We start from the raw sequence: 13,599 nt of genomic DNA on the forward strand, positions 1-13,599 counted from the left end.
TCTCTGATTTTTATATTCAGAATTATGGCTCAAATGGCATAAATGGTGGTTTACGTAAGGAGTCTGATGCAGTGAATTATAAAGGTAAATGATTTTTCAGTTAATTGCTGGAAAACATTTAGCATATTTTCTGATATGCTTGTTTTATAAACCGCATGTTGTGCAGATTGTTTGTGAAAGCATTTGTACATTTTGAACGTGTTTAATAGCTTGACAAGAATGATTGTTTTTGATTAACTTTCAACAAAAGTCAAAGTCAAAAGAGAAACAAGATACGCATTTTCATAATTCAAATATTTTTACCTTCACTTTTATAAGAAAGCATTGTGATAAGACAAAACTGCAAATATAGTTCCCTAAAGTTGAGCCAAATCAACTTCTAACGTTTTTATTTCCCATGTAGAATCTGAATCCATTTCTTTGAAAAACTTAAAAAGGAGATCAGAGTTTTTTGAACAAGGTAACAGAGTTGAGTCCTAGTGCTTTTAGGCTTTGTGTTTCTGGGGCTAGGAACCACTAGATCTTCATCTTTCCATCCTCTTTCTCTCTGTCAGAAGTCCATCATAACCTCTATGCTCTTCCCTTAGGCTCGGCAGGGCTGTCAGTCAGTTCTCTGGTGTACCTCTGTGGTAAAGGGGGGGTTAAGTTTGCAGTGTACACTTCCATCTCAAACTCTGACATGCTGTCTATAGTTGCCTTGAGTACTCTAACACGCTGATACACTGTCAGAAAAAAACTAGGGCACAGTACCCTTTAAAAAGATCCTAATATGTACCATGTACAGATATGCATACATTTGGTACCAATACAGTATGTTGCCAATATGTACTTCTGATGTACTTTTTAAAGGGGTCCCATCCCAGTGACAGCTCTGGACCATTTTTGACCATTGCTTCTGACAGTGTATACATTCGAGCGCTGTATAGTTCATTTCCAGTAGGCATTTTACTGCATTTAACAAATTTATGCACTTCTATTGATGATCGCTGCTTATTTGTGTAATGCATAAAGATGCAACAAATTGTAGCAGTCAGACTTCTGTTTTTTTTTAACCAATTTTAGTGATGCTCTGAGGCATCTTAAATACAGCATGTCAGGAACAATACCAACATACGAAGCACAACTACTACATCAGAGCAATAGGAAGTTAATATTTTGCATAATCTTATTGATCGAATCTTTTAATTTAATGTTATAATAGTCAAATAGATTTGTTATGACAAATCTCATGAGTATCTACTGTACACTGCCCTTAACCCACATTGAAGTCCGTCCTGCTGTAGGCCTACGTAGTTGAATATAGCAGCCGGTGAGAGGAATGAAGTCAGTGTGGTGTGTTGGTACTGTGTTTTGAATGTGACTACTGCATGTGCTGGGCATGCATGGATTTGGTTTGGTTTTACTAATAGCCTGTGCTTCTGCATGTGGCATTGCCTTACATTGGGAAGTTGGTAAAATATGTTTGTCTGTGGGATGTAATGCATTATTCATTTGGTTTGTTTATCCAAGCAATTGCATGTGTTTCATTTGTAACATCATTGCATTAGGAGTTTCTTATTTAAACAGATTTGATTGTGTCATACATCTGGATAAAATGCTGCTCATGTGGCTTTCCTCAGGCTAAGATTATGCAAAGGATTTCATTCCAGATCCATGCTGTTTTAAATGCATCTAAGGGAAATAATCTAATTGTACTTTTTTTTACAGGTGGCTCTGATACAGCAATACCAAATGTAAGCTGTTAATCCTAAAATAACATCTTTCATATGCTGTATCTTCACTCTCAGATAAAAGGTCCAAAAGTTGTCACTTTTCAAAAAAGTACATTTTTTACCTAAAAGGTGTATATTGCTACCTCAAAGTTACACATTGGTACATTAGAGGTACATACTGGTACATCAAAGGTACATATCTGTACCAAAATGCTACATGCTATATTAGGTCCTTTGTTAAAGGTCCCATCCCATTGACAACTTCTGTATCTTACAAAAAATTACATTTGGATTAAAAATACTTTCAAGCAAAATAAATCAGATCTGAGGGTAGAGTTGTATGTCTCAATCATCTATGTAAGCGTTTAATTAACCACTTATTTGTTCAAAAAATTATATGTTTTTTTATAGAAACACAAGCATGTGTTTTCTATTAAATAGTCATACGAGAAGATTAGATGTGATCATGGAAAAATCTTTGATAGGTTGTTTTATTTTGTATGGCCGGTGGCTATTACTCTAATGCTTAAATGTGTTGGTCTTTTGTTTTTAGTTGCCTTCACCCTCCATCACTACATCCTCCATCCGCTCGTCCTGGGACCAGGAGGATGAGCGCAAACGACAGGAGAAATGGCAGAAAGAACAAGAGCGGTTGTTGCAGGTATGTTATATCCTACATGTTAATGATTTGGACATTAATGTTAAGCCTTGATATAAATATAACAATTTATTTACATGCCCTCTCTATATAAACCCTACAGGAGAAGTACAAAAAAGACCAAGAAAAACTTGAGGAGGAGTGGAAAAAGGCCCAGCAGGAGTTTGCAAGAAATAATAAGGTTTGCTAAATATTAACTTGTGATTGTTGTGGCTGTTGTTGTGATTACTTTTGTTGTACTGTATGTGAAGTGCACCTAGTATTTTTTCCTCATCAAAAAGTTTACATTTATGCACTTGGCAGACACTTCTATCCAAAGTGACTTGCAGTTCATTTCAAATGTATACAATTTATCAGTATGTGTGTTGTGGTTTAAACCCACAGAACATTTAATTCTGCTAACCCAAATCTCTACTACTGAGCTACAGGAACAGTTTAAGAGTTTAACATAAAAAAGTGACAAACATAAGATCTGAGAAATGGCCACCTGTCCAAGATGGTTTCATTTCTCAGCCTGATATGGTTGCAGTCTAGATGATGGATGTGTGTGTGTGTGTGTGTGTGTGTGTGTGTGTGTGTGTGTGTGTGTGTGTGTGTGTGTGTGTGTGTGTGTGTGTGTGTGTGTGTGTGTGTGTGTGTGTGTGTGTGTGTGTGTATATATGGAGCAGGTTGAGATATACTGATAGCCAGAGCATTGGGCAGTTGGGATTGAATTCACGAATGTCCATTATGTTCATGTCTATAGAGTGAAACTATGCAAGAATCCGCCAGATTGCAAGAAGAAGAGAAGAGGAGAAGAGAGCAGGAGAGGCAGCGTTTAGAGGAAGAGAGGAGGAAAAGAGAGGAACAACAGCGCCTTGAGGAAGAGAGGAAGAAGAGGGAAGAGGAAGAGCGCCTGCGTCAGGAAACAGAGAGGAAGAGAAGGGAGGAGGAGAGGAGACAACAGGAGGAGCAGAGGAGACTTCGGGAGCAAGAGTGAGATTCATCTTTGAAAACATTTTTGTTATTCTAACACGCACTTATATTATTTAATGTCTCATCTGTGTGCAACATTAAAATGTTTCTCAAGCATGCATACAGTACAGTAGCATAATATAGTTTTGAATAGCATGCTTGACAAACATTAGCTCTGCTATAGCTACATACACGATACGCAGACTAACATTGCCTGATCTAACCATGCTCATTTTCTTTCCATTAATGTCTTCTATCATGCATATGTGTGGCATGAACATCTACTTACCTGTGCTGCTTGCCTTTTGCTTGGCCACAGTAAAGTGAACTCCTTTGGCTCTACCAATGCTTACCGTAACTTATCCTACTCGCACAGGTAAACCTGAATTCAGTTTGTACTGCCCTTTGTATTTAAAGGATTAGTCAATTTTCTTAAAAAAAAATCCAGATAATTTACTCACCACCATTTCATCCAAAATGTTGATGTCTTTCTTTGTTCAGTCGAGAAGAAATTATGTTTTTTGAGGAAAACATTCCAGGATTTTTCTCATTTCAATGGACTTTAATGGACCCCAACACTTAACTCAAAACTCAACGGAATTTCAAAGGACTCTAAACGATCCCAAACGAGGAAAACAAAAAAAATTTTGACAAGAAAAATAAAAAATATGCATTTTTAAACCACAACTTGTCGTCTATCTCCGGACCTGTGACGCGCCAACGCCACCTCACACAATACGTCACCACATCAAGAGGTCACGGATGACGTATGCGAAACTATGCCCCAGTGTTTACAAGTGTGGAGAAAGAGGACCATTCCAACATTGTTGTATTTCGAATGATACTAATTAATGTCTTTGTGTCAGTTTGTTGTTTAAAATGGTCCACAAATGTGCGTTTCATATATGTAACACGTGACCTTTCTATGTCACTACGCAAACACGTGAGGTCGCGCTGGCGCGTCACAGAACCGGAGATAGATGAAAAGTTGTGGTTTAAAAGTGAATTTTTTTTTTTTCTTGTCAAAAATGACAATCGTTTCCAAGATTAGACCCTTATGCCTCGTTTGAGATCGTTGAGAGTCCTTTGAAACTGCAATTTTAAACTGCATTAAAACTGTTAAGTGTTGGGGTCCATTAAAGTCTATTAAAATGAGAAAAATCCTGGAATGTTTTCCTTAAAAAATCCAGATAATTTACTCACCCCAATGTCATGCAAAATGTTGATGTCTTTCTTTGTTCACTCGAGAATAATTTTTTTTAAGAAAATGGACTAATCCTTTAACAAAGCTGTATGTCAACAAAACTCAGAGCTCTTGTGCTTAGCACCAGTGTTGGGAAAGTTACTAAAAAAAGTAATGAATTACTGGTTACTTCATCAATAATGCAATTAGATTAATGCACAAATTTCTCTCTCCAAAAAGTATTTAATTACTTATTACTAATTACTTTCTAAATCCTGTTTAGTTAACGATACAAAGATAGCGGCTCGAATAAATCATATAAAAGTACATAAATTATTCTGGTCACACTTTTTAAGGTGCAATTGTCACCATTTACTAACTATTAACTACTTTTGCTTTAAAATACTCCTAATTAATGTTTATTAATATTTAGTAAAGTACTTGATAAGTTTAAGTATTTGGTTGGAATTTGGTAGGGTTAAGTATGTGGGTTTTGCAGAATCAAGTATCTTTTTAAGTACTAATGAACAGCCAAATATCTCAGTAAAATTAAAGCTAATAACTTACCAGTTATAAGTGAGAATTAGAAACTACACTAGAGTATTACCATATTCTTATTAACTGAACAAATTATTTAAAGTGAGAACATATAAATACATAAAAACATGCATTTTAATTTGATTTTAAATCTACTATTGTATTATATATAATTTTTCTACAGTCTATATACAGTATTACGTTCAATTATATCAGAAGTAACTGTAATTAAATTACTGGATAAATAAGAGTAATTTGCTTAAAGGTCACGTTCTTCTGTTTTTGAATATTTGATTGTGTTTACAGTGCGCAATATAACATGTGTTCATGTTTCACATGTAAAAAAAATGTGGTATTTTTCCACACAAATTACTTATCTCTATAGCGCTGTTTTCACGGTCCTAAAAACAGGCTGATGTCGTCTTTGTTCTATGAAGTCCCTCCTTCAGAAATGCGTATCGAGTTCTGATTGTGTAGTTTGTTTAGTGTCTTGTCATTCGACAGCAACTTAGCTTATAGCAAAGCCGTTGAGCCAAATATGGCGACTGTGGGCGGAGTTTAGTCAAAAACTCTTATATTGACGTCATTAAAGCAGGAAGTAGAGGGCTGTAGTCCAAACCGGCCATTCCCTGTAGACTTTGAAAGGAATTCTGTTGAGGAAAATATATCACCTGGCAGTAAACTTTGAGCTTTATCATTTTACAGGTATTATTCACGCTTATAACAACAACATTACAGATTAACTAAAGTTTGAAAAAATGGGATCAGGAAGAAGGTGACCTTTAATAACTAATTACAACCAACACTGCCTAGCACCCCTGCATATTTTGCTGTATGATTATATGACTAATAAAGTTCAACATCTCATTCGTTTTGTCTTGCAGGTCCTTGTCCAAATCTACTCCAGAGCTCGATGAAGTAGCAAAACCAGATATTAAAGGTCAGATTTTATCTTTTATATTTAAAGCTTCAAGTGTTTATTGTTTGTTTGACCGATAAGGAACCACTGATAAATAGCTGTGTACGCGATCCAGCCTTACATTAGTCAGATCACCTAAAGTTCAGTGCTGTAGAGTCTGGGACTCTGTGCAGGTGTGTACGGCAGGCACAGGGGTTTGGCGGGATGGCTGCTGGAAGAGGAACTGAGGCGTAAGAAAAACCCTCAGGTCCAAAGCCAGCTGGCAGCGAGTGAGCTCGAGCTCGAGAGGAGGAGCATCCTCAATGCCATGAAATACAGTAACCCGGAAAGAGGTGGGCGCGGCCTGAAACCACGCCAATCAATGTGCCCGACCAATCAGATCGGCTTGATTTACACCAATCCAGTGTCAGCAAAATCAAATTAAATTGAGCTTGCGTTGTGTACCTGTGATCAGCAGTTACTTGATTCAAAATAATATATAAAGATAATTTGATCTTTTCATGTCAAATTACGTTATGTTTAACCTTTAAACCCAATTCGCACCTTTATAAATAACTGTTGCTTTATCCATGGTGGACACCAGCAGTGAGCGGTGGTCTGGGTGAAGTCGGCCGAGACTACAAGAAAGAGCCACAGTCACAGGCTGAATTGGAAAGGCAGCAGATCCTTCAGGAGATGAAGAAGAAGACTTCCATAAACACGGACAAAAGCTGGATTCGCCAGCAGTCCCTATTCAGCAACACACAGAAAGAATCTGTCAATCTACCAATGAGGAGGTCAGTAGATTTGGAAAAAAAACCATGTTAAGTATTACCTACAGGCATATGACTCCTAACATATACTTTGTTTGCAGAGGCGAGTCTCTTGACAACCTCGATGTGCCTCGTTCTTCCTGGAGATCATCATGGGCACCTTCTAGTACCTCCTCTGTACCAGACTACAGCCGGCCCTACTCGGCATTCTCTAATTCCTCAACATACAATAGTGGACGTCCAGGGTCTGTTGCTCTGCACACATCTCAGCCTGTGAACTCCCTGAGACAATCTATTTCGCAAGAGTCTCAAGCTCCATCACGAAACAGGTATTTATTACTTTGGCATTTGGCAATACATCCACCCATCCTGCAGCCATATGTCTCCCATATTTGTGTTGTCTACAAGATTTTGTTTGCACTCCACGTGGGCAGATGTGCACGACTGTGTTGCTGGGTCCTCAGATCATGTTTTCTGTAATCTAGGTCAGTGAGTGGCAGGAAAATCTGTTCGTATTGTAATACACCACTGGGCAAAGGAGCAGCCATGATCATCGAGTCCCTGGGGCTCTGTTATCATTTGACTTGTTTCAAGGTGAGAGTTCAGGGCTACTCTGAGGTCAGGTCCTATCTGGCGTCATCAGTTACTAACCTTAATTGCCCTGCTTGATTTTACTTTTATTATTAGTGCACATATAAACTCAAAGAATCAAAATGACACTTTTAACCCTTTGAACTGCTTCACTGACAAAACTTTTTCAAACAGACATTTTGCCAAAGTGGAATATTTGAAGAGTTCGGTTCCAAAACGCAATTAATCCATTTTGACTAATTTCAGTAAAACGTGTTTTCTATACCAAAAAGGTGACGAGATTAAAACCACTATTTAATGTTACAAACTTACACATAGAATCTTTAGGTTATATAAACATAAAAAAAATTGATTTTCAAAGATTTATTATGAAAACTGATTATTTTTTTTCCACAAGTTTTTTTTTCCAAAATGCTATAAATCTATTGAATCAATATATAAATGTGCATTCATCTTCGCTATGTTATATTCATTTAGTTGACTAGTGGTATACACTGATAAAAAAAACATTAATCAAAACACTTACTTTGTCATATTAATAACACTGTCATTGCTGCTGTTATCCTTGGGAAGTCATCGCTGAACTTTTTTGACAGCGATCAGCTGTAAAATGTTTTGCTCCTGCTTGATTTTCGTTGACTGAGTAAAATATTGGAAAGTTTTTCATAAGATCACCTGGGGTCAATGTGTTAGCATGACAGGAACTTTTATGGTATGTTGTGAGAACAAGCAATAGCCAACATTTTTCTGTCTCCGAGTGCCTCTCGCATAAATTATTTGATATTGATGGCTTGCGTTTCTTCTCCGCCACAGAAAACCATCACAGTTTTATCAATGCCAACAAAAGTATTATTTTGTTTTTGTTTGTTTGTCACGAAGTACAAAGTTAATGAGGAAAACTAGGACTCTGTGTGTATTCAAAGCACCACCATTGTTGTTTACAATGCGTTGAATGGTGCGCTGTGATTTATTGAGCGGATTTATTGCATTCTGCAGAGAAGGAGGACTGGCGTTTATCTCGTTTTGGGAAAAAAGGATCAAAGATGACAGAATAACACGGCGGATATCAGATTTTGCGTAAAATTAAGGATTTACTTTTTAATACTGACCTGATACAGTACTGATTTTGGGCGGTAACTCGTTTTTTTAAAAATGGCGTTCATCCTTATGGCGTTTTGGAACCAAACTCTTCATTTGTTGTTTTATTGTGAGGATTTTTACTGCGTCTATGCCAAAAATGTCCAATTTGTGTTGGGAGAATTCATTGAACAGTAGCATTACTTCATTGTGCAGTAATTTAGCCCAAATCTCCGCATCATATTCACTAACCACTTACAGTCCAGCTTTACGAAAACCGCATGAAACGATGCACAATAGTTTTTATAACTGAGCATATATACAGGTGACATTGGAGTAAAAAAAATCAAAAGTTTAGCTCACGTGAAACTTTAATGTGCTCACGCGAAACCTTCATGTGCAAATTTTTTTTTTTAAGTTTAGTTTCACAGGCGCACGCAAAACAAAACGCAATAGTTTCACATGCACACGTGAAAGTTTCACGTGCGCACGCAAAGCTAAACTTTATTTAATTTGTCCTCCATGTCCACTTAGGGGCTCCGTAGATGTCCATCGGGGGATTTGTATAATATTTGCTTAAACCGTTAAAAATATTACGTGTATGGTACAAAATGGGCAGAACACTGAAGTTTTAAGGTACAAGATTGAACAACATAATTTGACAAAAACTATACAGCATATTGGGGTAAAAAAAGCTCATAGTTAATAAAGTAGTGACATTGACTACAGTTTGATCTTTTATCAATATTAATTGATTCTTTTTTGTTGTAAAATTTTTTAGTCAAATGTCATGGGCTACGTTATTCATAAACGTTGCATGTGTTGTTTGTCATTTTTGCAAAGCCTCTTAAAGTTTTTCTCAAAGCTGAGCTTCCTTAAAGTAAAAAATAGGCAGAAGTTAAATGTTAAAATGTTTTAGGTGTTACCAATTGAAGTATTTTTTTCAGTGGAGTGTATGCTCCAATCACGCAAATGCCAAATTTTAAATGCATCTTTCAGAAAATATTTAAACAAAGAGCAAATATGTCAGTTGTCCACTTTTGGTCAATACTAGTGGTGTTTATTCCTAGTAAATTCCTAAAATTTTTGAGGCTGTTTACACTTGGCATTAACATGCGTTTTCATCGATCGGATCACAAGTGGACGAGAGAGACACATTACGTTTACACCTGGTATTTAAATCCGTCTCTTTTGTCTTTCGACCGCATCTGTCCTGAATACTGTGAGGGGGTGGTCTGTGAGAGGGTGGGCGAGTCTCTCTGCTGTCATTCAAACGCAAGCGGGAGTAATTATGAGTTTATATGGACGCAAACTTATATTATGTCGGAGTCCACTGCTTGTTTAGCAAGTATACATGCTGCACAGTGTTTTGTACGTTTATATGTTGGAGCTTTCTCTGAATTTTCAGCGCAATTGATGAAATAGGATCGCGCAACTTTCACGCTTTCAAAACGAAACTACGGAGATCAGCCGCTTTAGTTGTATCAATGAAAGGCTAAAAATAGCGCTGTTCACCGTATGTTTACGCCAGAAGTAAAAAAAAGACGTAAACCTTATTGTGTTTAATACCTCAGATTAGATAAATGGGCGGAGAGAAGGCGGTCGCGTGTGGCTGTTTGAACACATTCAACCACATTGCGTTCCGCAGCTCCAAAGCGATCCGATCGAAAGTGGTTTCGACTACCTCTGGATGTGGTTGAAAGTGGACGAACTCAAAACGTTTTGAACACCGTTTACACCTGGCATTAACGTCGTCCACTTCTGATCCGATCGACGAAAACGCATGTTAATGCCAAGTGTAAACAGCCTCTTTGTTCCAGTGTCTACCTCATTGAGTTTATCTAAAGCTCAGTCATTCCTCACTCAACCCCCTCATTCTCCAAATCATTTCTGTTTCTGCCCATCCTCTCATTGTCCTCTAACTAATTTTTTCATTGAATTATTTCTAATCCTTTTTGCTGGTGGCTATTTCCTTTTCTCTCGTGGTATTGCCTTAGACCTCAAAATAGGGGTTGCCCTCACTCTTCTTGTGAAGGTGAGTATGTGTACCCATTACACAGGTTCCTGTTTTTTAACCGTTTCCTTCATCTGTTGTTTTAGTGCATTAACTGCAGGTCTGAATTGGGGGGCTCGGAAGCTGGAGCAGAAGTCAGAATACGACACCAACAGCTCTACTGTAACACCTGCTATACGCGACTCAAAAGTAGGCCAAACATCTCTGCAGTACTGTCTGTATTGTTGGTTATATATTTTCATAATGATCAATGATTTCATGTGACGTCTTTTTCCTCTCTCCAGCTGGGCAGCCCACCGCCATGTGACCTCACTGTATTGCAGCAGATCGAGGAGGAACCAATCACAGATAAGGAACTGTAAACACAAGAGCTTGGTGGAGAAGTGATGAACATTGGGTGATTTAACAAACCATGATTATTCAGTGAGCTTCTATTCATGTTTTTTACTGAGTGGGTGAGATTCCTAAGTTTAAGTTTATGCCAAAGTATTAGCAATTGTTTATAAGAACGGGATGTGCATGTACCTAAATATTGAAAATTCATACACTGTCTTTTTCATCATTGAAAGATTCTGATTATTTCTCGCTGGCTTAACTGATGTCTATATAATCTTAAAAGTGTTTATGATAGAAATGTATTGTTTTATTGCATTGCTTATCTCTGTTTCTGCGGTCTTTGCTATATAAGGGTTTGCTGACTTAAATATTCAGCTTTTTGACTTTATTATCTGTGTGCCTTTTTCTGTTCTGATGGGAAAGGTAATTAAAGAGAAAGCATTATAAATTTATAAATTATAAATTCGACAGTGGTATGGTTTGTAGTCAGCACTCATGAGTTTATTTTATTGAAAGCATCTATTCTGTGTGTCTTTGTAAGTCCCTTGCAGGGTAAAGTGAGAAATGTTTAAAAGCTAGATATTCTGCAATTATTGTAAATAAATAAAAACAAAACCATAATATCTTTCCTGGACGTGTTTTACTTGACTAATTCGTCTCGTTTTATTTCTTAATTTAAGACTGGCTGTTAAGCATTTGTGTTGTTGAAAGTTATACTTTGATGTAGCTTATTTTGCAGTTTGTGCGTAAAATAATATTGGTGTTGGAATTCACTGATGGTCCTCTGAGAGTAAATTCGATTTACCAGAGGTATTATAAGAAGCATTATGATCATCATATTTTACATTCAAATAGCTATAAATATAAGATTATGCAATTAGAGCATGATTTTATTTTTAATAGAGAACATCAATCGCTGATCATCACATTTTAACACACAGCACTGCTACATGAGAAAATATAACAGGGTTATAAGGAAACTATTCTTACGCATTCTTATGCAATGCATTTATTTATTATCAATTCTCTGAAATTAAACCTCAAATAAGACCACTAACAAATAGCATTTTATTGTATAATTTATTGTTTTGTTTAACTCAATTTGTAAGTTTGAGATGTTTGCGTCATGAATTTTCTTTGGGGGTAGCGCAAGCCAAAAAGTTTGAGAACCTCTCAAGTACAGGAACAAGGTTTGTTACAAGGGTTACAATGACTTTACACACAATAATTTCACATAATAGCTCAAAGGTGACCAGAAACTTATCCAGATGTAAACATCTGGAGGGATGCTTCATCCTAGCTTGCCTGCATATGTTGGCCTGAATGACAGTTAATTGAAACTGTGGTACAAGGGCTCATAGAGATGCTGATGAGATATTGTCTGATCATCTTTAGTTTTGGTGGGTTGGGTAAAAGAATAAATTTCATCCACCTCTCAACCTCTTCCACCTGCTGTTTGTACTGATGCTAATTTTAGTCCATATTACTGATGTCAGTCATGTAGTTGCCATGGTTGTGGAATCTCACTGAACATCATTGTGGAAAGCAACACAATTTTTCTCTCATCGTGTAAGCTAGGTAGCATTTATAAAAAAAGTACATTTATGAAGTCTTTTCATACTAAGGCAGGACCACAATTAATATCAAAAAAGGCTGATATTTATTTTGCTCATAACAAAACTTAAATTGTCATACATTATAGTTCAGTGATTCTTGGGAATTTGGATAAAACAGGTTTAAATTTCGGAAAAAAAGTTAGTTAAATTACAAAATCTGAAGGTATATCATTATAGACCAAGGTCTTGGCTGTTCAGCAATTTACCGGTGCAACCTCCCCTGTTTGTATTTTTTTCATAAAATAGGTGTTTTTCCAGTTATTACTCATACAACATTTACTTTAAGCATAAATAGAAAAAGTAATGTTTTTTTTATTTAATAAACATATTTTTGTATTAAGAGAGACTATTAATTTAATAACTCAACAGCACTAAAGAAACATTAAGCATATTCATTTAAAACAAATAAAACTCCGTCTGACGGTGGTGACAGTGGCCTCATTACAACATACAATTCCAAAATGTAAACCACTCAAGTCAATGGCTTCTTGCTTAAACTTTATGTAAATATTTGGTCCAAAAATAACAATCCTGAGCACTGTGATGATGAACAAATATCAAATCATAACTTCCTAAAATACATAAAACCTGACAGAAAAGAAAGAAAACATCTGACGGTGGTGACAAAAACCTAGATAAAAAAATAGATGAGTTGTTCACATTAGCCATCTTGTTTCCCCTCTGTTGCTAGCTACTTCAGACCTCTTCTTAAAAATGATACATTTATTTCATAATCTAATCTAATATTTTTTATACAAAGATGATGGTGTTGACATGTTATGGTTGTCACAGTAGCAGTGTCCAAAAATATGAACAAGTTTAAGAGAAAATAGCAAACATACAGGAGCTTGAGTGATCTTGAAGCATGCAGTAGAGCTGAAGGTTTGAAAATGGGGTCCTCAGGAATGCAGTTGACCCTGTTGTTGTCTGATTTTATTGCTTTTTATAAATATCTGACAGTGGTGACGACATTTTGAGCAATCACAAAATAATATTAAATATTGTTCAAGACTCACTGTTTGTAGTTTTTAATACATATTACAATGTACTCTTTCATGTGGTACATATATTATTCAATTCAATTATTACTTTTGGCTTTTTTTAATCAAGTTGAAATGATTATCTCTTAATTGAGGACAGCTGATTTTGTAGGCAATGGGCCAGCATATAATCATTAAATTAATAAAAAATAAAAATAAACCTATAAAAGAACCTTACATACCTGTATGTGCAAAGGACCCCCTGATTAT

General features: G+C 36.3%; 1 protein-coding gene across 12 annotated transcripts in view; it reads left to right on the forward strand.

Moving 5' to 3' along the window:
- The window catches only part of lmo7a (LIM domain 7a), a 49,741-nt gene extending 38,387 nt beyond the window's left edge, over positions 1 to 11,354 (forward strand). For 5 of the 12 annotated variants that reach the window (XM_065292700.2, XM_065292704.2, XM_065292710.2 and 2 more), the window contains 15 exons: positions 21 to 84; positions 404 to 460; positions 588 to 629; positions 1,708 to 1,733; positions 2,266 to 2,373; positions 2,474 to 2,551; positions 3,116 to 3,345; positions 3,644 to 3,700; positions 5,929 to 5,984; positions 6,137 to 6,295; positions 6,547 to 6,739; positions 6,817 to 7,044; positions 7,201 to 7,309; positions 10,484 to 10,586; positions 10,682 to 11,354. In XM_065292700.2, the coding sequence (XP_065148772.2) occupies positions 21 to 84; positions 404 to 460; positions 588 to 629; positions 1,708 to 1,733; positions 2,266 to 2,373; positions 2,474 to 2,551; positions 3,116 to 3,345; positions 3,644 to 3,700; positions 5,929 to 5,984; positions 6,137 to 6,295; positions 6,547 to 6,739; positions 6,817 to 7,044; positions 7,201 to 7,309; positions 10,484 to 10,586; positions 10,682 to 10,704 (1,533 nt within the window). In that variant the 3' untranslated portion in view covers positions 10,705 to 11,354. The remainder of the gene's footprint in view (positions 1 to 20; positions 85 to 403; positions 461 to 587; positions 630 to 1,707; positions 1,734 to 2,265; positions 2,374 to 2,473; positions 2,552 to 3,115; positions 3,346 to 3,643; positions 3,701 to 5,928; positions 5,985 to 6,136; positions 6,296 to 6,546; positions 6,740 to 6,816; positions 7,045 to 7,200; positions 7,310 to 10,483; positions 10,587 to 10,681) is intronic. The other 7 variants (XM_065292707.2, XM_065292703.2, XM_065292702.2 and 4 more) reach the window with 7 other exon arrangements.
- The last annotated feature ends 2,245 nt before the right edge of the window (positions 11,355 to 13,599 follow it).

The sequence above is a fragment of the Paramisgurnus dabryanus genome, chromosome 15, assembly GCF_030506205.2.
Source record: "Paramisgurnus dabryanus chromosome 15, PD_genome_1.1, whole genome shotgun sequence".
Classification (NCBI taxonomy): Eukaryota; Metazoa; Chordata; class Actinopteri; order Cypriniformes; family Cobitidae; genus Paramisgurnus; species Paramisgurnus dabryanus.